The sequence below is a fragment of the Thermobia domestica genome, chromosome 6 (genome assembly GCF_964235325.1).
Source record: "Thermobia domestica chromosome 6, izTheDome1.hap1.1, whole genome shotgun sequence".
Classification (NCBI taxonomy): Eukaryota; Metazoa; Arthropoda; class Insecta; order Zygentoma; family Lepismatidae; genus Thermobia; species Thermobia domestica.
The window spans coordinates 197,119,251-197,142,080 of record NC_137459.1 but is presented as its reverse complement, the minus strand read 5'-3'; the positions used below and the strand labels follow the sequence as shown (position 1 = coordinate 197,142,080).

Sequence of the window (22,830 nt, the reverse complement as noted above, 5' to 3'; positions counted from 1 at the left end):
TATAGTGTTGTACTGTTGTACTATTATTTACCTGTACCGGTATTAAAAAGACGATCAGAGGTGCGACAACGGAGCATATTTTGTAAAGAAGAAAAAAGGAAATTGAAAGGATTATCATTGCTCCTTAGTTACTAAAATTGAATATAAATAAGAGAGGTTGTTAAGTGAAAGAATAGGAAGTTCTCAGGAGAATTGATGTTCAAGAAATTAATGGTTTGTAAACGAAGGTATAAATAAATAATATTTACGTTTCAATGTTTTGTTATAGATATTGTGGCTCAAGAGATATTTATTAAGAACCAGTAGTGTTACATTATATCGAACCGATGCTGAAAAGCGACGTTGGAATTCAATTAACCTATATATTTGAAGGATATATTTTGAATACTTTAAAAATCTTCATTGATTTCCAAAATCTAAAATTAAGATGGCCGTTGGACAAGGCATCCTACATATAATTGAAACTTTTATTTATATGTATATAGACGTTCCTAAGTTCCTTTTTTCTACTACCCATTACATTAATAAGGAAGTAAAGAAGAATACTGAACTGTCTTCAGTTTAAAACATGAATTCTATATATTGCAGGATCTCACCTCTGCCTTAACGAGGAAAATTACATTGAAAGCTCCCTTAGTGTCATCACCAATGGATACTGTGACAGAATCAGACATGGCTATAGCAATGGCTGTAAGTATTGTTATTTTCTAGATAGGATTATTCACTCAGAAGTTGTTTTTTTAATAAACTTTCTCTTGAAATGAAAATGAAGACTTTAATGCCCCCTAGTTATGCTTCTTAGGCTGAAGGAGACAAATGGTTAATGAAAATGAATAACCTTGAATTAATTGGTGGAATGCAAATGTTAGGGGAAACGTGAGAACCGATGAACACGATGTTATCCAAGTCACATTGTCTAAGGTCGAACCCGGGATCCCTCGCATCAGAAGGGAGCGCCTTACCACTGAGGCACTGTTTTCTTTAGTACCTTGCTAAAATAACATGTTGAAGTGCAGTATTATGCTACATGTGAAGGATATTTTACGAGTTGTAGAGACTTGTTACAGATTTTGATTTGTTTTTCTTTAAGAATTTATTATTGTAGATTTCAATGCTTATTTAATAGTACCAGTGCACTCATCCCTCGGTTTTACGGGTTTCAGAGTAGTGGACAAAATCTGGAGCAAGCGATTCAGTTTGAAATTCCTGATTTTAAACTATAAATGTTGAATTTACTAGGCCTATATTCTGTACTTAGATTTACCAGGCACACCATTTTTACAGTCAGATTGGATAGTGTGCTTGACTAGAAATACAGTACTGTGTTATTCTTCTTTTGTTCGTAATGTAATTGTGAATATTGGCTGCTGCAGACAGTCGGCAACATTGGACACTTTAGTCCGTTAAAACAAGGGTTAAGTGTAGCATAAATGTTGAGTTACTATCCAAGTATTAACTTGACCACCGTAACATATTTCACAGTTCTCACATTTGGATGTGTATTTCGTTTTATCTTGAGTTGTGGTAAGACTGTATTTCAAGATTTTTTTTTCAGATGTTACATTGCTTGTTTCCGAAGGATAATTTGCATGCTTCCAAGCATTGGCTTTATAAGTAAGGTTTAGTAAAATGAAGTGCTCTTGATTGGTATAGAAATTGAAACGTTCGGTAGAAAAAATTTGAATATATTAATGTATTGATCTTGGTAATCACAATATTTAAATTTGATGGATGATTTAAAATGATTTCCATTTATTAATGTGACTTCCTGAAATTTCCATTTATAGTTGTGTGGTGGAATTGGTATTATTCATCACAATTGCACACCAGAGTATCAAGCGAGCGAAGTTCATAAAGTGAAGAAGTACAAGCATGGTTTTATCAGAGATCCGGTCGTTCTTAGTCCTCACAATAAAGTAAGTATTAGGTGTGAATGGTAGAGTGCCTAATCTCCGGAGAGTGAAGGGCAGTTTTGATGCCAGAAATCAGACTTCCATATTGGAACGTATATAGTCCTTGTTTCTTGTTTGTAGCAAGACAAGAGTTTAAATAGGTATGCAGTTTCAATACTTGAACATACTGAAGGTATGTTTATTTCAGCAATTTGTGTAATGTAATTTGGTAGGGTTACGTGACGTTTTCTGTCATTTTAGGTTTACTTTAGTAGATTGTGGGGGATTTATATTGTAGAACTACTTCATTTCTAATGAAAATCGTGAAGTTTCTGATCTATTTATCTTCTGAGCAATATTGCAAATATTGTACTATTACCGTGCAATGAATAAATCACCTTGTCTGCCGTAAGACAGTTTGTATGTGTTGATGTTGAAGGACAAAGAAATGTTTGAATTTTTGATTCAGGAACAAATACGCTACAAAAGGTTAAATAAATAAATAAATAAATAAAAAGGGACTGGATGAAAAATTGCCTAATCTACCAGTGGGACGTACAAAAAACGTTTTGTTTAAATTCTCATGTCAGTTTATTTATTTATTTATTTATTTATTTATTTTTGTTCAGGTATTTTGAAACCTTAAGAGTGAATAACTTGAGGGAACTTCAAATCTGGAGCGACATAGGCCATAATAAATGAGCACTTTACTCTCAATATTTGTAGTAGTCCGTGAAGATATTGAGTAAAAGCCGCAACTAAAGGGACGTTATGTGCGTGTGTTTGTGTGGAATTCACTTAATTTTTGTTGTATTTACGGTTAGGATAATTGCTGGAATTTGTCACGATGTATGTCATCCTGAAAATGATGGAAAAACTTGAATTGCAGTAGAAAAACAAAGCAAATTGATTCACGTAGAAGTTAATAAAAGTGTAAAATGAACTGCTAAGCTCTACAATTTTCAGATATACTACATAGTCCTATATTTGCACCATATGAAATGAGAATTTTAAGGTGATTTATGTAACCAGCAACTATGACACGAATTCTTTCAGGATAGCACAGCTACCTAGTTTTCGGGACTGCTTCAGAAGTTATATTTCTAATGGTATATTTGGTCTAAAAATAGGCTTACGGGGAAAGTTACACAACGCAAAAATCTACGAAGAATGCTAGTTAGCGAATACGGAAAAAAGTAGATTGAGATCTAAAATGGGTAGAACATATTACTTGCATAGATGTACTCGCGAGATAAATAGTTTGAAAGTTTTGGGGAAGGAGATTTCTGAGTAGAACAAGATAATAGTATGAAGTCGGATCGTAGATAATTGATTACATTGGCACAGAATACGATCCTCTGGCGGGCTTTTGTTTGAAGTGATGTACTTGAAAATTTTTAAGCAATGCAGTTAACAGTATCATGGTAGTACAGTTGTTCAGTGATAAATTTTAGTACTGTTAAAATTATTCGAATAATTGCCTGCTGTTGGACTATCCGAATATTATTTTCCAAAATTCGAACAGTTATCCATTACCTTGATAACTGTTTTAGTAATTTTTCATTATTCGAACATTAATAGCACTAGTAAATACTGTGATAACTTTTATAAAATAAAATTGGTATACTTGGCTTATTTCTGATTAATGGCTTAGAAATAAATAAATTAATAAAAAAGGAATTATAATTATTGTAATCTTATATTTAAGCTGACGATGTCAGTTAGTCTATTTTTATTTTAATACGGTTTTCATTATACGTATAAACGCACACTTCGCTTTTTTTTTTTTTTTTTCTGCGACTGTAATAAAATAAAAATCTGCAATTGTCAGTGTAAGGTAAAACCAAAGGGAGGGAATGAGAAGAACCCATGAACGTCGCCCTATTGTTGTTCCCTCCTTATTTATTTACGTACTTATAACATTCTTTTCACAATTGATTTATATTTTACCGTATAATCCCAGTTGAAAGAAACATTTTCAAAAGTTATGAAGATAACCATTTCTTTCTTTTTATATATATAGTTGAAAGAGAACTATCAGGATATCATTTGATGGGTTTTATAAGTTTCTTCGTGATACTAACATATGATCTAAAACATTAAAATATATACTTATTTGCTTTAAACATTAATTTACTGGAATGAAAGATTGATTATTTTGTGGAATAATTAGTACTTTTGAGTTCTATTTCTCATTGCAGCAGTCACTGTAGCTATGTTGTATGTATATATTACTTCAAACTGTTGAGAAATATGCTGTATATCCTGACAGCTGTTGTATTTCATTAATATTTTAGCAATCAACAAACGTTTTATTATTTTTAGTGTAAAATAAGTGAATTTTATTCACATATTAATTTTATTATTCCTTTTTTCTTTGGGGGAAAAGGATTCGATATATCTGCTTCCATACTCTTAAAGGTTTTTCTACAGTATGAAGTGCTCGATGTTTTTGTGATTGTATAATTGTATATTTCTGATGTGTTACTTTGCCTAACTGCATGCATGGTATTTTTTCTTAACTATTCAGTATTTCAATTTGTGCTTGTTTTAAGAAAATAAAAAAATATAAAAAAGTGCTTGATATACTGTTTGATGTTTCCTTTTCGTAGGTAACAGAAGTTTTTAATGTGAAAAATGAACACGGTTTCTGCGGTATTCCTATTACGGAAAATGGTAAGCTCGGAGGCAAACTGGTCGGTATCGTTACGTCTCGTGACATCGATTTCTTAGAAGAAAGCAAGAACTATAACATGAAGTTAGAAAGTGTGAGTATTGTTATTCTTTTGTGATCTAATTTTAAATTTAAGTATTCAATGTTGGATTAAATGTCTTTTAATTGTCTGTCTAGTTTAAGCTTTCCTAAAATATAAGTATATGCATTCTGTGAAAGCTGTAAAAACTGTTTCCTAGTAGTACTTTTAATAATGAATTATTATTATTATTATTAAAAAAATGCATATTGCTTATGATTCGTAGTCTTGAAATTAGTAAGGTTAAAACGCAGTTACTAATTATTGTAGCCCGCATGGGTTTGTATTTAATAAAGACTGTCTACCATTCTTTGTTCGATGTAAATTGAGTTCAGCGTCCTGTCCCGGCTAAGGCTATGAGAAACGAGACCTACTACTTAAAATGCGACTCAGACTGCAATGTACGAATTTCAGCCTCTGATTGCATAGCACATTTATATGCACAGGCTACAACAAAAGAAAAGAGCGTATTAATGTGTATATACTCATATATATAAAACATTATTTTCTTTTGTTAGTAGCTTTACAAGATTATTCAATGATACTGACTTCGAGAAATTTTGTATTGAAATTTGTAGGTTCTCTCTTCATTTATTGATTTTCCTTCGTATTGATTTGTAATATTTCTTCTGAACAGGCTGTAGTGACATTAACAATATTGATGTCCGGGCTGATCTTGAAAGTGCAGCTATTGACAGCACACTTAACTGTATCGACTTTAAAAAGTAATTCTCTTACTGTCGTTCATTCAAGGGTTTTTTCATGTAGTAGAGATTTCCATACCTTGTCTTCTCAAAACAGAATAAGAGAGATCGTGCCATTTGGCATACGGTTCCAGATAAGTTTGGAAGGATATACTCTTGATCAGTGTCTTAAATTTATTTCTTTTAGTCGATTTCCACATTGCTGGAAAAGTAGCAGCAGTAGGTGTAGATGTAGGAGGGAGGTGATCGAATAGAGGCTATTTATATCTTAAATTCAACTTTGATTCGATATCCTAGTGTTACTGTTTCCTATTTTTTTCAATGAAGTTAAGTATTTAGAGTAATCAGTATTTTGCGACAACTAATAATAGTAATACAGACAACAAATTTGAAATACAATTTTAGCGTCGTACGAATTCTGTTTTTTATTGCTTTTGTAACTTGTTTTCAAATTGATATTGGTACTTCTATTTATCGTTATGAAATATTTAGCTATTTAATTCTGGGTTCAATTTTGAATATTTCAACTTGCTGGTACAGCCTTGACACAGTGTTTATCACTGGTGCGTGGGACGCCTGTCACTTTTCTTTTTCTTTTAATGCTGGCGATTTAAACAAATGGATAAACAATGTTAAATGCTCCAATAATTTAATATTTTTTATTTTACTTCATTTGAATAAAGTAGAATAACTACAAACACAAGAAAATGGAGTGCATGTGAAAACTCAATCTAGTTAAATTTTGAGCGAGATCTGATATGACTAGTTCTATGCTTAATTTCGACAGCCAGGTAAATGCATTGGGCCTTCATAAATGGTCGTTTCTGATTAAATAAACCAACCTTATTATTTAGGGTCTTAAAAAGTCTCGTTATCGAAACTTCGATTTAGAGGGTTTTAGCCAAGTTCCTGGTAATCGGAACTAATTGTGTGTCGCCACTAATGTTTAATAGATTAAATATAAAACTACATAAAACCTTAGTGGCTTGTTAGACTATGTAGATACCAAAGTTAATGACTTACTCGATTGCGAAGTCACAGGAAGGAACACAGACTAGACTTTTTTTTTTTTAAGAATCGTAAGGAAGATACTTGTAGTAGTGAGATATCAGACGTACGGTGACTTAATGAGGATCCTTCACAGTATATATGCTAGTCACTGAATATAATTCACACGGTGCAAGATAGACATTTTATCGTTCTAGTTGGGAAATCTAATCTAAAAAATTTTGATTCGGCCGGGATGATTTGAAGCTGGATTTCTGGGAAGGGTAGCGTGATGTATGATTCAAATGATGCAAAGAACACCTAGGTTAAAGCGATGATTTAGTATAAGTGAAAATATGAAAAGCAAAATCATTTGGAAGGCTTAAAATTTAAGAGTTGACTGAGGGATGCAAACACTAGCAATTTCAACCGATTTGGCCTAATAAACGAAACAAAAATGGAAGTAAATTGCTTCTTCTCAGTCTATTAGTTTTCAGACTTGCGAATTAAAAACAAGAAGTATTTGAGGCAAAGTGACTTACCGATACTGGTATAAAATCAAATGCAATTGAAAGTTCAGTTGAAATCAATGCATTTTGTTTCAATTTTAGCTGTTTAGAGCAGTAATTATAATTTTTTTTTTTGTGTGCGTAGATAGATATTAATACAATAATGAATAGGAAAGAAGTTCAGTCATAAATGATATCTATTCTACTAATTTTAGCGATCCTTACATATATTTAATCATGTGTATGGTTTTTGATGTAGAAATCAGTTACGCATACATGTAAACGACGACAAGCAAATTGGATGAATAATGCATTTGTGCAGTGGGAGTTGAGCAACTCGAATCTTCAGTGTCCCAAATAATGTTGTTAGAACCATCAAAAGTATCACATTCAATTGGAAAAGTATTCTCTTTCAGACATAATCGTGCTATTGCATATGGGGCTCTGAACTGATTATGGATAAGCGTAAGAAAATTTTATGATAGGGTCACAGCTCTAAAGGTCAGTAGTAATATTGTCGAGTAAAACTCGCCCACAAAAACGTTTGGCGAACTTTTTCCAGTGACGAAAGAAGGAAACATCCAAAGATTGAACCAAACAAGTTGCATAAGTAAAATGCTTGTTACCTGTGTCTGTCTATCCGGAATTATATTTTGTTGGAGTGAAAATGTATCGAAAACCAGACATTTTGTTCCGAAATCGAGAGAAAGACATTTATACCACCATTGTTAAAGAATACTGTAGTCGACTTTGCCCGACTTTAAGTAATACATATATATTTTAGAACACTTGATCACGTTCTGTTGCACACGGGGACCATGTCTCATTTGGTTCATAACTAGTGGAGAGAGAAATTTAACTACCGGGGATACAATAAGCGGAATTATGTACTAATGTAACTTTCTACACGGTGATTTAGAGCTCCTTCGTGGCTAAGCGGTTAGCGTACGAGCCTTGCCGTGGGAGTCCCGGGTTCGATTCCGGTTGGAGCTCATGTGGTTTGGATTCCACGTTGATCAGTAGGTTCGCGTCTCAAATAGGCTCGCTGCTGAACGGGACGTTAAACTCAAAATCAAATCTAATAAAATCTACACACTGATTTCATTCTGGTAATCGTCTCTTTCACCGACGCTAGGTAGTGTTTGATTTTTGTGAATTTCATAATTAAATCCAAATTGGTCGGTATTGAAACTTTCAGCTGGTGAATAATTAGGGACCATCTTGTCCACAAATTCAATACTAAATGCTGTCGCGGAGTTCTTAAGCACTTCTTGCGATTGAGCATACTTGTAATTGACAATATGTGTAATTAAATTTGCGACTGACAATCTTGTGAATTACCTTGAAATTCTAAACCCTTGTCGATCCAGCACTGAAATCACTCAATACAAGACTTCAGTGCACGTCCAACGCATTATCCTCAATACCGTGCACGGCTGTTAGATTAGCCCTAACTATTTGAAAATTACAATACATACCTGATATGCCCTTTAGTTTCTCACCTGCAATAATAGTGTAGTAAAGAAGAGTACTCCAGTATGTTTTGTCAAAAGTTAATATTATGTATACTGGATGTAAATACTGTCACTTAAAAACTGAAGTAAAAGGGTTTTTTATCATCAAGCCCCCTGTAGGTAAAATTTGTATTTGGGAAAATCCAATGAAATCGACCAATTTCCAGGTCAAAGGTTGCTGACAACATTTATTTATTGTTTACCGGTAATTTTTTAACTGTGATTGTACCACATTCAGGTTTGTTTGTGGCAGCCATTTTGTATAGGTGCGTGTGCGTATTTCCGAGGATTCCGTTAAACGCTGTAACTTTTAAGGTTTTAAAGGTAATGAGTTCAAAACCATATGGAAGATAATGGACAACATTCTGTGTTCTGTGCACATTGAGACATACTTTAGAACGTCGATAAAAGAATCTCTAAACATTAAGGTTGGAAACTTAGAAATGACCATTTTGGAATGTACACTCATGTCCAAAATTGTCGCATATCTATAAGTGTCTTCTTGTAAGAATATAATTTGATAAGAGATGGACAAGAAAATCTTATTTTAGTTTTATTGTTCTTATTTACTGCTCTTTTAACATGAAATTTGCTACATACATGTCTTTGTCGATTATACACATACTAACATAAGAAATACCAGGCGAATTCATTATCAAATTATATTCCTAGAAAAACATATTTATAGATACGCGACAATAATTTTGGACATGAGTGTACATTTTGAAACAAAATAAATAATACTCACTTTTAATTCTTTGTTTACATAGACTCGATAGTATACATCCCAAACAAGTTTGATCTGGGAACCGTATACTTGATTTTTTGCAAACTTTTGAACTTTGCAAATTTTCGTAAATCGTGTATTTTCACCATCAAATATCTGAGGACAGAAGTAAAACATCTGGAATTTGCACAAAATAGACGATAGTTGTGCAGTAACAAGTGAGTAAAATTGCATCACTGAGACTAGTAGTTTCTGAGATGTAAGTTGTTGCAGCGATGTGAAATTCGCGATTTTAAAAGCTGAACAGATGGGCAGGTTTTGTGTTGATATAATATCTCAGGCATAAAATTTATCTGTTTCATCAGAAGTAGTGCAGTCAAACAGCAAGAAATTCGAAATTTGCTACCTGTAAAAGAATTAATACCATATCATAGATTTGTACCTCTGACGAAAATACAAATCAGATGTTATGAATACTCACAATCAGATGGACAGTACTTCAGTACTTCCAGAACATAGCATGTTGTCATTTACACCTAATGATACCGTAGTCTGTATTGATGATAAAAATGGTGGATTAGGAGAATTGAAGATATCAGTCATAAAAATAACTATCTTTTTTGATCACTTTTTCCATCCCCATGGTCCAAGAACCTCTTAAACTATGTACGAATGACAGTGTGGGTGCCAATCAGAGGTTCGCCGGAAACTCTCACTCACAGAACTCACAACTCATACAAGTCGTACTTTCAATATCAGTGCCAAACTGTGTACACAAATTTATCAAGTATTTACCTCAATGATGTCGTTACAGCAGCGCTATAGGCAGAAAAGAAATAACAGAAGACTTTCGTTTTTTTGTACAAAATATGGAATATGATTCATAAATTATGCACATTTTACCCAGTTTACATTACTGTCGTGTTATTTTGACTTTTGCTACAATGTTTTATATTCACTCCAGTGGTGTTTCATGATATTAAGTCCCAGTAAAGAAAAACCTTGTAACTCAGAAACTACTCAAGTCTCAGTGATGCTATTTTACCCACTTATTACTAAAAAAAAACTATCGCCTATTTTGTGCAAATTTCAGATTTTTAACTTTTGTCCGTCCTGAGATATTTGATGGTGAAAATACACGATTTTCGAAAATTCGGAGTGCTTATAGTTCTCAGATTTGAAACTTGTTTGGGATGTTGTCTATAATCTAGTCTCTATGTAGGAAAAAAAAAAAAAAAATGGAGAGTTTCATTTATTTAGTTTCAAAAAGTACATTCCAAAATTGCAACTTCTAGGTTTCCAACCTCAATGTTCAGAGCTTCTTTTCCCAACGTTCTGAAGCACATCTGAATGTGTACAGAACATAGAATATTGTCCTTTCCATCTTTCATATGGTTTTGGTTTGAACTCATTATCTTTAAAACTTAAAAAGTTAGAGCGTTTAACGGAATGCACTAAAAAGTTCAAAATACGTTTAGGCGCCTGTATAAATGGCCGCTACGACAAAACCTGCAGGACGAAAAAGTAAATGAATACTCGTTTTCAACTCCTGAATGTGGCGCAAGCTTAATTAATTAATAAATAAAAGAATCAAAAACTAAATTTTGTCAGCAACCATCATTGGTCGATTTCATTTGGATTGCCCCATGTACATGTAGACCTGACATGCATTTTTTAGTAAATTGCTTTGATTATTATTATTATTATTATTATTATTATTATTATTATTATTATTTTCAGATTATTGGTTTTGTCAATTTTTGTTAAGCCTTCGTTTTTCTCTTTGAGAACCAGGAATATGAGAAGGGTTTCTTGTACTTCGGAATGCAAGGGTGGCTTGTCCAAACAGATGGTGAAACCTGTAAATACGGCACTTGTTAAGAAAGACCCTGTCTTCAGAACACCCACTAACATGTAAAGTTCCTATAGCCTTATGTTGTCTGGAAAGATCGTACGCAGAGATGGACTTATTACTTCCTCATGAGACGACCGTAAAGATGTGACCAACTTTTTTTTTAACAAATTTTCTCTCATTTGTTTAAAACTTCTCTACATAGCTCAACTTAAAGACGTTAGATGATATTGAGATGAGAGCAGGAAGTGGCTATTATATTTACAGAAACATCTGATAGCTTGTACACAAATTCATCACTGTGCGGACAACTAACATAAACACTTCTTAATTACTTTTTGTACAGCTATATATGTTCCTTTCATGCTTTTATTTTAGCATACATAAACCATCTTAGCCTGATTTTCATTCTTTAAAGATTATGCCTCTCGTTGTTTGATAGTTTCTGTAATATTCATTAGAGAGAATAACAAATAGAAACAGAGAAAAAAAATCAATGTGTAACATTAGTGGAATTTTTCATTAAAATAACTCACGGGCCGCGGTGGCTCAGTGGTAGAGCGTTCACCTCTGGTGCTTGGGGTCCCGGGTTCGATCCCAGCCCCCGCCAAGTGAACTTTGTGGTGGACAAACACCGTGTGCGTGGGTTTTCTCGGGGTTCTCCCGTTTCCTCCCACTTTCTTCATTCCACCATTTCATTCATTACTCATCACCGTCTCCTTTAGCCTCACCGGCATAACCGTGGGACGTAAAATTCAAAGATTTCATTTCATTTTCATAAAATAACTCACCTTCCTGAATACAATTTAAAATTTAGAGTATTGGAGGAAATTTAATGATTTAAGCAGGGATAACCGAAAGTTCTATGTATTAAACACTGATTTACCTTCCTTGCTTGTTCAGGGCAATTAGAAAATGTGAATACCCTTATTTGGGCTATCCATAAACAAGTGGACTTATCGATTCTAGTAAATATGGTGTCCGGTGAATGAGCGATGAATATCAGTATTTTCTATTTACTAATGATATTTCTTCGTAATTTTTTCGTTAAATGCGCCAAATTCACTGTGTTGTTTCTTCAAGGTGAATGAGAAACATGTGCATTATTTATGTAGCGTTATTTTCCGGGACCAAATTAATCTTCCGTTTAATGTGGAAATACAAAATCGATAAATCGTGTTACTAGAAGTAGAAATATTGTCGTTCATGCTTACTCTGAAACTGGTATAAAAATCTGACTTAACACTTAGAATGACAACTTCCACTCTTCTAAACTGCTGCTCTTGTTTCAAACTTTTTATATCCAGACTAAACACTTTTAATTCTGTTAGGGAAGAAGGAAATACGGTGATCGTGAAAAGTCGAATTAGAGATTTCATCGGATTTGTGTTTCATGGACCCTACACGCCGAAATAGAGATTTTTTGGGTATCTGTTTGTTCTCTCGTCTCGATGTAAATACAGATACATATCTATTTAATCGAAACACTCGGGAAAAAGTGCGACTTCACATTAATATGACGTTGAATCACCTTCCATCTTCAGAAGAGCTTTGATACTACATGGAATGGAATCAAAGGTCGTGAACGGTAGCAACTGGAATATTATATCCTGTGTACAATGCATTTCAGTTCCGTGAGAGGATGGAGGCTGAAATTTGCTCCGGATTCATGTCTCGTAAACGAACCACAAATCGTCAGTTATACTCAGGTCTGGGGATTGGGTGAGCTAGGAGAGATGTCCAGCTTAATCTCGATGTTCGTCAAACCACGCCGCAACATTTTCAGCTATGTGAATGGGCTCATTATCCTGAAATATGGCGGCATTTTACCATAGGATGCACTTGTTTCTGACTTTCTCCCTTACATGAGATTGACTTTTCTGGTGAGTCTTCTCCATATTAGCCCTGTCCTGAATTCTTTCCCTGTTAAACTTTCTCTCTGAAGTCGTTCTTAATTATATCCATCAATGTCCTCCTTAGTTTCCGTCTGCCTCGTTTCCAGTCCACTTCATTGCTATAATTCTTCTGACGACATGGTGGTTCTTATTAGATTGCATACTATTCCAGTATTCTTTCATGCACCTTCTTAGAAATATCTGTAACCTTGATTATTTCCGTTACTCTCTCATTGCTCACTGTCTTTTGTTATTCCACACATACAACGTTAGTGTGGTGGTTCATACTATTTGTATTAACATTTTAAAAATAATAGGGTATATGTTCTAATTCCCTATTGACTTTCTCTTCTAGGTGCTGATTTGTGGAAGTTTGCGTGTGCAGCTTGCTTAAATTATTATTCAATATTAATTACAGTGTTAGGCTTCTGTTAATAGTTATTGTCTAAGTGGTAGGTTACGTTTACAAATAAAATTCTTACAGTATTTTTTTTAGCGTGTTCAGAATATTGTTAATTCTACCTGGCAGGACACAGGGTATAAAATCAGACTATTTTAGAAGTTTTGTAGTTCCGAGTCCAGTGCCGATTATTAGATACCTTTAGGTGAATGTGGAAATAGTACACTTTATGAATATTGAGATAGGCCCGTTTACCATTTTCTTTCGAAAACTTGAAACTGAATATTGTATAAATGCCACTTAACCCACTTTATACCAAAACTGCTTTAATTAGCGTCTCAGTGCTATCCGCATATGGCAGCAATATGCGTTAACAAAATAAAAATGTAAAGCGTTAAATACGCATGTAAAGAAAGAAACACCCAGGTAGGATAAATAATCTAAAAAGATACTTAAAAGGTACCTCACAAATATTAATAATAATAATAATAATGTTGATAGATGCAAAGTAAAATTCTATCTAGGTTTTGTGGGCGACAAATTCAGCTAATCCAGTATATGTAAATATGGTAGATTTTGTGTTTTTTAATTTTCAGTTACAATATTTGCTTTATTGTGCAGCTGTTTTCATACGCATGCATTTTTAAACAGTAAAATGACTGACTACCAATCTAATTGCTTTCATGTTTAAAACACAGAGTTCAAAAATTAAACTACTATGAGTTCATTACTTTGTAGTCTATTAGACTTGAATTCTTTGTTGTATAATTAAATTTTACATTAACTTCCTCCCCCCCATTAATTTTAATATCTTTTCTTTAAGAAGCTGATGCAGTTATGTGGTCTAATTGCTTAATTCATTTAAGTTATTGAGGGGCGGAAAGTATCAGGCGTGGCTTTAGAATTACTGATGCAATGGTATCTTTTTTTCCGTAGTAAGCATTTTCTGAACTATATTATATCTACTTCTAATATATCTTCTTTACAACTGTTTCGATATGCTATCTATATTTACAGGTGATGACGAGGCTGGAAAATCTTGTCACAGCAACTTCAGGTGTAACGCTGGAGGAAGCCAATAGCATTCTGGAAAAATCCAAGAAGGGCAAACTTCCAATAATTAATGAAAATGGTGAATTGGTTGCACTAATAGCTCGCACTGACTTGAAGAAATCACGAAACTATCCAAATGCTTCAAAAGACGAAAACAAGCAGTTACTTGTTGGAGCGGCCATAAGTACAAGAGAAGATGATAAACAAAGATTACAGCTTTTATCTCAAGCTGGAGTGGACGTTGTAGTTTTGGTATGTATATAAATTGTATATATTGTTTGGATCAATTATTCAGCTTTGGTATTTCGGAAATTCAGTTGAAAATAGTTTTTCAGATCCTTAATAGTTCGCTTTTCAGTTTGAATGAGTAATTCTGTATTAATATATATATATATATATATATATATATATATATATATATATATATATATATAATATATAACATGTAGTTTAAGTAGTGCATGCAGTACAGAAGTATGGAGGGAATGCAGATCATCCGAATCTTCAGTGATTTTCCTTTATAATAGGGATAAGTGAAAGTAACTGATGTTAGTGTGGATTATTCAACATGCATCCATCAGGATATGTAGAATTAAACGGATTCTTTTGTATTTGATAGATGCTATTCAGTTATTGTGAAAATTTGGGTAGCACTAATGTAGTAGGAAATCACTACATAATAGTGTCTACCTACCAGAATATTCTTATGGCACGAACAGAGAGTGTTTCTGTGGCTAAACAGTAGAGACTTATCATTGAGTTATCGTCGTTCCCTTGCGTAATTCACTTCTGTTTTAAGTATGCCTCTATTGAAAGCCGTTAACCACTTTTAGTGCGTCAAATATGAACTGTACGAATTCAGTGAGTTCCGAATCTGGTTCTGGAACTTATTCAAAAATTCTAGGAATTTCTTAGTTTCTAGTAAAATATTAAGGCCCAGTACAGGCTTTGACCTGGTTTGAGACACTGTGGTAAGATGATCCTCCAGTTCGATCCAAGGTCATATACTTTTTTCATGCTAGGCATTGTCCATGAGTTTCATTAGTTTTTCTACATTTCATGGCCGTTAGACGTTAAACTGAATATTTCATCGCCCACTGGTGCATGGAGTCCCCCTACATGGGTTTTCTGAGTTTTCAGTCTCCTCCTCCTTTCTTCATGCCACCATTCCGTTTATCAACACTGTCTTAGTCTCGGAACTTGTTATGGGACGTTAAAGGGATTTCATTTCTAGGGTGGCGACAAACCTTGAAACCGGGAAATGACAGGGAATTTGAGAAATCAGCGAATTCTGTTAAGTCAGAGAATTTCGATTTGCTAAGAGTGAGATTTTAGACACATTTAAAAATGAAAAGTTTGGTTATTTCAGATGTGATTGAATGCCTGCTTTATTTGGCAACTTCAAGCTCAGAAATTTATTTTTTTCCACTCACAATGTATAAGAAACATACGCTTTGCAACTATTCACGTTATCTTTTACTTGTGCAATAGTATATCATATTGATGAATCGCCCATAAAGTGCAGTTGGTTCAATAATGCAATGATAAATTCATATTCGATGGGTGGCACGTGTAATTCCAATCTTCTTTCGTTCCCACTAGTTAAGATATTATGGAAGTTCCCTATCCCGAATTAAGTGACTGTAGCTTATCACAAGTAACTGAAAATATTTTGGAATGTGGTTATTGGTAGTTGAGCATCTGTGTTTTCATTGCAATGTATTCGAATTCAAGTACTTATGAGTTTACAAAAATTGCTGGTAAAGTTGCTCATCAGTGTATGCATTGGATCAATACTTATTGGTTAACCGGACTTATTTCATCTGACCCCTCTCGTTCTTTAAGTATGGGATATACTTAAAAGGGGCATAACTGGGTTTGAATGGTTTTTTGCCGTCCGAAACTATTAGACGTACAGGCTTAAAATTTTGTATAAATCTTAATCTTGCATTTGAAGCTGTAGATAAGACGGAATTTTTCTAAATGCGGACCCTCAAGGGGGATAATGAGGCTTGAATGATTTTCTGCCATTCGCCACATCTCCCAAACTATTAGGCGTAAAACTGAAATTTTATACAAATGTTCGCCTTGCACTGTAAGCTGTAAATAAAATATTTTGAGAAAGGCGGCCCATAGGGGAATAAGTTTTTTTCCACTACATTTCTGAAACTATTAGAAGTAGAATCTTGAAATTTTGTATAAATGTTCTTGCAGTGTAGACTGTAGATAAGTGGTGAATTTTTGAAATGAAACTCCTATGGGAGATAAAGGTTTTTGAATGCAATATTTTAATATTTCTTATTTTGTTTTTGTTATGTTTTTGCCGTTCGCCAGATCTCCGAAACTATTAGTCGTAGAATCGTGAAAGTTTGTGCAAGTACTCCCCTTGCACTCTAAGCTTTAGATAATAATATTTGGCGAAATAGGCCTTTAAGGGATTTGGGTGATTCTAATTTTTAAAATTCTATTTATATATTTTGTTCAGCTGATATCCAAACTATTAGATATACTATCTTGAAATTTTTGTATCGATATTTTCCTTCACTCTAGGCTGTAGATATGACAGTATTTTGCGAAATACAGTCCTTAATTAGGGTATTGATAGATTTGAATGAGTTTTTGTTGTTCGCCAGACCTTCTAAACTATTATGAATAGAATCTTGAAATTCTCTATAAATGTTCTTCTTACACTCTAGGCCGTAAATAACTTTCTTAAAATGCGATCGTATGGGGCGGGGGAAGCTTTGAGTATTTTTGTCGTTATCCAGATCTCAGACTTTATTATTCTTCTCATAGACTAAGTAAAGAATAATGCAAATAAAATTAAAATTTCATGATGTAGTTGACATGTATCCGTCCATTCCTTTGCAATTAGTTTTTCAATCAATTTTTAACATCTTTTACAGTAAAAACGTTAGTACTCCAAAAGTGAATGAAATTTTCAGTCTTCTTGAATGTTGCCTTAAATAAAATATTTTCTCATTTGAAGGTTATATATATATATCAGGTTGAAGGTTTAGCTTATGTTAAACACTTGATCACTATTGTTAGCTAATTTAGTACTTCATATGGTTGAAAGTAGAATTTTGAAAGAACGGAAACTTGGTACAGTTCGATATTATAGATATGTTGACGATGTACTTTTCTTGTATAAGGACAATTCACAACTGAATTTCTTATTGAAAGAATTAAATAGTATTCACAGGAGTTTGAGATTTACTGTTAAGAAAGAAAAGAACGAAAGTCTTACATACCTAGACCTTAATATAAGAAGTCATAACAAATTCATTGCCCGTGTCCACCACAACCAAATAGCAAGTACACAGTACATTGATTACGAATCTACACATTCAGCAGGTGCCATTGCAAACATTTGGGAGAAATTATTTTTACGTGCCATACGTCTCACTTCCTTAAAAACAGATATACAGACAGATTGAATACTTGATGAAACGGTAATTTGAATGGGTACCCACCTTCATTATTAAATAATTGGGTTAAAAAGAATTTGTTTCGACAAAGCTGAAACCGACATAAAGGATTAAAAAAAGAAAAGAAATGGATTGGATTACCTATTTTTTCCAGATTGACAACTACATTAAATATAATCTATACAGAATACGGTTTCCGTACAGCCTTAAAACCCCCAAAACTTTAGAAAAGAACATCACACAATTTAAGAGTTATTACACGGATCCCAATGGAAAGTCGGGTATTTACGAAATAAAATGAAGTTGCCAAGAGAGTTACACAGGCAAAAGAAAAATTTAAAAGTCCGAGTAAAATAACACATTAGAGATTCGAAAGCGGAAAATCCGGTGTCAAGTTTATCGGAACATAAAAAAAAAAAAAAAAAAAAAAAATCAGTGTAGAAGATTTAAAAAATTTATTTATAGCTAAAAGTGAAGTAGAAAGATTGGTTTTTGAAAATTTATTAAAAAAAAAAAGGTCTAGATAATCGATGGTTGAGTGAATGGGAGGCGGTAATTACAAAATTTTCAGCATTGGCATGACAATAAAAAATAACATGAGCTGGCAACCTTCCAACAAGGATCCAAACAGGCGCGCAAACTGAACCCGCCATATTTTTTTTATTTTTTTTATTTTTAATTTATTTATTTACTTTTTTTTTCGCTTCCTCATTTGGAGATCGCTGACAATTTGGACGTGATTTTGTACAACACAGCTCCTCTTAGAAAGTCCGTTCCTTTTTTATTCATTGGTGTTTATATTCTCTTTCTTCCTGTTTTTAACCTCCGTGACCGAAACTCCAGAGGAAGAGTCGAAAGCTTGAAACTATAAAAATTCAGGAATTACATAAATCTGTAAGTAGAATGATAGAATTCCTCAGCGCGGTTTTGCAGTGTGTAAATAAAGATCAAAATTGGGCCTTGGAACATTTCTTCGACTTCTACCTGATCATTGGAATTCTTTGTACAAATGTTGTTCTTGAACTTTAGGACGATGTTAATGTATTACGAAATGGCACTTGTACAGGGAAGAAGGGGACCTTAAAACTTTCCTTTGAATTCTATCAGATCATTGGAACTCCTGGATATCGAACATACATTTTCATACAGATTTGCTCATTGAATCCTAGGCTGAGGATAGGATGGAATTTTACGAAAAGTCAACCTGGGCGAAGAAAGTGGATTTGGACTGTTTTCCACTGTTCATCAAATCTCCAAAACAGTTGAGCGTAGATATTTGAAATTTATCAAAAATATTTTCTTTAGACGCTATACTACGGATAAGATAGAAATTTCCAAAATACGTAATCTAAGAAAGTGGGATTCTTGGTGTCATAATAATCATTATAGGTATTCTGCCATTATTGGCAGGTCACTTGCCGCAACTGAGAAGCTTCCATGCTCCAAGGTCTTCCGCTAACCTTTGTCCTCACGTATGATTTTTCTATTTTGATATCGTCCATTAATTGTACTCTCCTTATTCCCTTTCCTCTCTTTCCTGCCACGATACCCTCTAGCAAGTTCGTAATGGTACAGTTCCTTCTTGCCCAATATCCCAACCAGTTTATCTTCCTCTTCTGAATAATATTTAAAGTTGTTCTTTTCTTCCCCACCATTTCTAAAACCCTCTCATTCGTTTTCCACTCAACTACTAATTTTCTCTATTCTTCTCCACACCCACCTTTCGAAAGCTTTCAGTCGTTTATCATTTCTGCGTAACGTCCATATTTCTGACTCATGATGTAGAAAGTTGAAATTTTCCAAAATGGAGCTTTCAATAATTCTACTCCGAGGCGTACATAGATTTATTGAAAAAGTTTACATTATTAGTACGAATTTCTTTTGAAACGTTCACCATTCACACACATCCATAAAATTTGTATATTATATACTTTGACATACACAATATTAATCTCTTACACGAAGACAGTTTTACTAATTGTCGACTCAAGGGTGATTTCTGGAAAATTCCGTTTGCGGGATATCAATTTTGAGTAATATTTTCCACGAACGTGAGAAAATCTTCCAATGTTTGGTGTCCGAAAGCGATATTACGACATAACTCTGGCAAAATAAATACCTTTAAAAATACATATTTCGGGATGACGGAAATTGGCTAAAAGTTTCCTTAACGGTTTCTTTGGATTTTTTAGTCTAGAATTTCGGATGTGAAAGAAACTTGACCTTGTTTTGACGTAGTGTAAAGTTATTTAGGAGTACTTGTGAACAAAATTTCAGTGATATCAGATTTGCATTGACAAGTATTTGAAACCATAAAAAAGTTGTATATAGCTTTCAGATATTTTCCATAAACTTTATTCTTCCTGTCGGAAGAATAGACATTCTACTAGCATTAATATATCCATTTCGTGAAATAGTGAAAAACGTTCTATAAATGAATACAATTTTGTGTTTGATATGCCGTAGGAGTAAATACACTTTTATTTCTCTTTTTAGGATTCTTCTCAAGGAAACTCTGTGTATCAGATCGACATGATCCGTTACATTAAACAAAACTACCCAGATCTCCAAGTTATTGGTGGAAATGGTATATGAAATTTTATACTTATGTATGTACGTGAGTCAAGTCTCTGTAATTAGATTTCTTCCAGTAGTGAACTTGAAATAGAGGTTCCTTCACCATGTTTCGCATGTGTATAGTTGAACAAGACGTTGAAGCTTTTTTTGTTCATTTGGCTCACATGGTAGTGTAATATATATATTTGTGTACTGTACTTACCGTGACACACAATTATTAATATTCACATGACAGATTTCCTTTGTGTATTTATCCCAGTGCCAAATTACGTGGAAAAACACATTGCAGGTGGCAAGTAGGAGGGAGAGAGAACGTGCAATTGGGAGTTATAAATTAAAATTTACCTATTAGAAGAGTTTGAAGTTCGAGCTATATAATGTTTCAGTGGTAGCAGTTATGGCGAATTTCAAGAGGCAAATGGTAAAGATTTTAAGAAAAGGCTTACATTTAAAGCAAATATAGTATCTACTTTGACGCTGGTATAATTTCAAGTTTTTATTATTGATCCTTTTTAAGTATTTCAATAATATGAAATATTTTCTATGATCAGTTTAATTTACAATTAAATCTTAATTTGCTAAATTAGACCAGTTTTTATGTTGAGATAAAATCGCAGTTGATAAAATTTGCATCTTGTGTGAATTGGATCTAGGATTCGCTCTGCGAATTCATGTAACCCCCAACCCCAAAACAAGCTTAGTTTCCGGTTTCATGTAAGGGGTTTTAATAGCAATGTTGGGTAATAATCTCTGCTACAGCTTCAGCAGTGACAGGTGGAATAAATGTCGATCGTAATGTCTCGTGAGTCAATGCAAATGTGACAAAGGGGACCATAATGTTAGGCTGTTGTGTGTTGAAGTTAGCGTCCGTTTACAGCATTGAGGTTGTATGAGACGTGGACAGATAGTTTGAGAGAATCTGAACCACCGTAATTCGTTCAAATTTCAATGGTTTCACCGGGAATCGAACCCTGGGATCCCTATGCAACAGAGGCAGGCGCTAGACATTAGACCAGAGTGAAGGGTTATCATGTTAGGCGTGTCCATGATAGCTTAAATAGTTGCATGCAATTGGTTGGTGTGCCAAATCGCATCAACTAACGGGTGAGAAAGGAATTGGTTAGCTCGCCGTCAATCTTGAATGGGTGACGCATCTGTGGGTGGAAAAAGGGTCTTAATATAATAATTCTAATTTTTATTGCGATGCATTATTTTCATAAAGTAGCACTCTTGTTGAGCGCATATGAGTATTACTTGCATGTCTGTCAGAAATAATATATATAATAGTGTGCTATTCAGTTTAATTTTTACTATTTATCTTGCATGTCATTCAGCTGCGTGCAATATGCATTACAGTGCTGTAAACGTAGTTCATTGTGCTGTTGCCAACTCTCGTTCTAATGAAAATAGCAAAGTAACAATAGATTTTGGATTAAATAAACTCTTTGTTTCTTAGATTTATTTCCCATTAATTTAAAATCTTAAGCAGCTTCTGTTGAAAAGTATCGCTGTCAAGATTTGCCGTATGTATGGCCGCGCACCAGAGGCAGTTCGGCGGGAATTTCAAACATTTAAAAAAAATCACGATATGAAAGATCTTTTTCACGAGCACCCACGCCAACATTTGTTGGGGTTGAACCCCTGCTAGGGTACGCATACTCGTAGGAATACGTGATGTCTTTGTAGGAAATACGTTAAATTACGTAAGTTATACATTATACTATACTGTAGTATAGTATTTTTTGTGCTAGTAATGACGTAGTTATGGCATGTTTCTCCTGTTTATAATAAAATTGGGTTATTTAGTTAATCCTAATTATATATAAAACTACATGAGCTGACATAAATTATCGAACACTTCCTGTAGCGCTACAATGATTAAATTTGACATGATTGTAGCTTTCCGGAACTAACCCACACGAAAATTCCCGAAAGTGAATATTTTTAATTTTTAGGGGGTGTAAAGAGGGGATGAAGAATTTCCCTATGTTCTTTAAATGGGCATTTTTTTGGACCTATAATCTTATGTTTCAGGTACTCAGAATTGGAATGAAAACTTGAAATTCGGTATACTTGTACGTTTTCGTTAGCACTACCTAAGTAAATCAGTAAGAATAAAAAATATCTATATTATAAAATTGAAAGTGACTATGTTTGTGACTCCTAATCTCTTGAACCGCCCGACTGATCTCGATCAATTTTTGAACGTAGATGCGGTTCTGGCCTGGGAGTGTTTTTAGCTATTTACTTTGACGGTACAACTTGGGGGGGGGGGCATAGAAAAAATAAATAAAACTTAATAACTCTTGAACCACTCGACCGATCTTGATCAAATTTCCAATGTAGATGAGGTTTGGGACTGGGATGATTTTTATCATTTCACTTTGACGGAGCAATGTAGGGGAGGGGGTGGAGGGGAAGATATACAAAAATCAATAAATATAAAAAAGTGATTATGTTCGTGAATTAATTACTTTTGAATCACCCGACCGATCCCGATCAAACTTTCAACATAGGTAAGGTTCGGGCCTGGTAT

General features: G+C 33.9%; 1 protein-coding gene across 1 annotated transcript in view; it reads left to right on the top strand.

Moving 5' to 3' along the window:
• ras (Inosine-5'-monophosphate dehydrogenase ras) overlaps window positions 1–22,830 on the top strand; it is a 67,292-nt gene that overhangs the window by 23,055 nt on the left and 21,407 nt on the right. Inside the window, exons 3-7 of the mRNA XM_081760863.1 lie at window positions 589–690; window positions 1,788–1,916; window positions 4,505–4,660; window positions 14,251–14,538; window positions 20,214–20,304. Coding sequence (XP_081616989.1) covers window positions 589–690; window positions 1,788–1,916; window positions 4,505–4,660; window positions 14,251–14,538; window positions 20,214–20,304 — 766 coding nt within the window. The remainder of the gene's footprint in view (window positions 1–588; window positions 691–1,787; window positions 1,917–4,504; window positions 4,661–14,250; window positions 14,539–20,213; window positions 20,305–22,830) is intronic.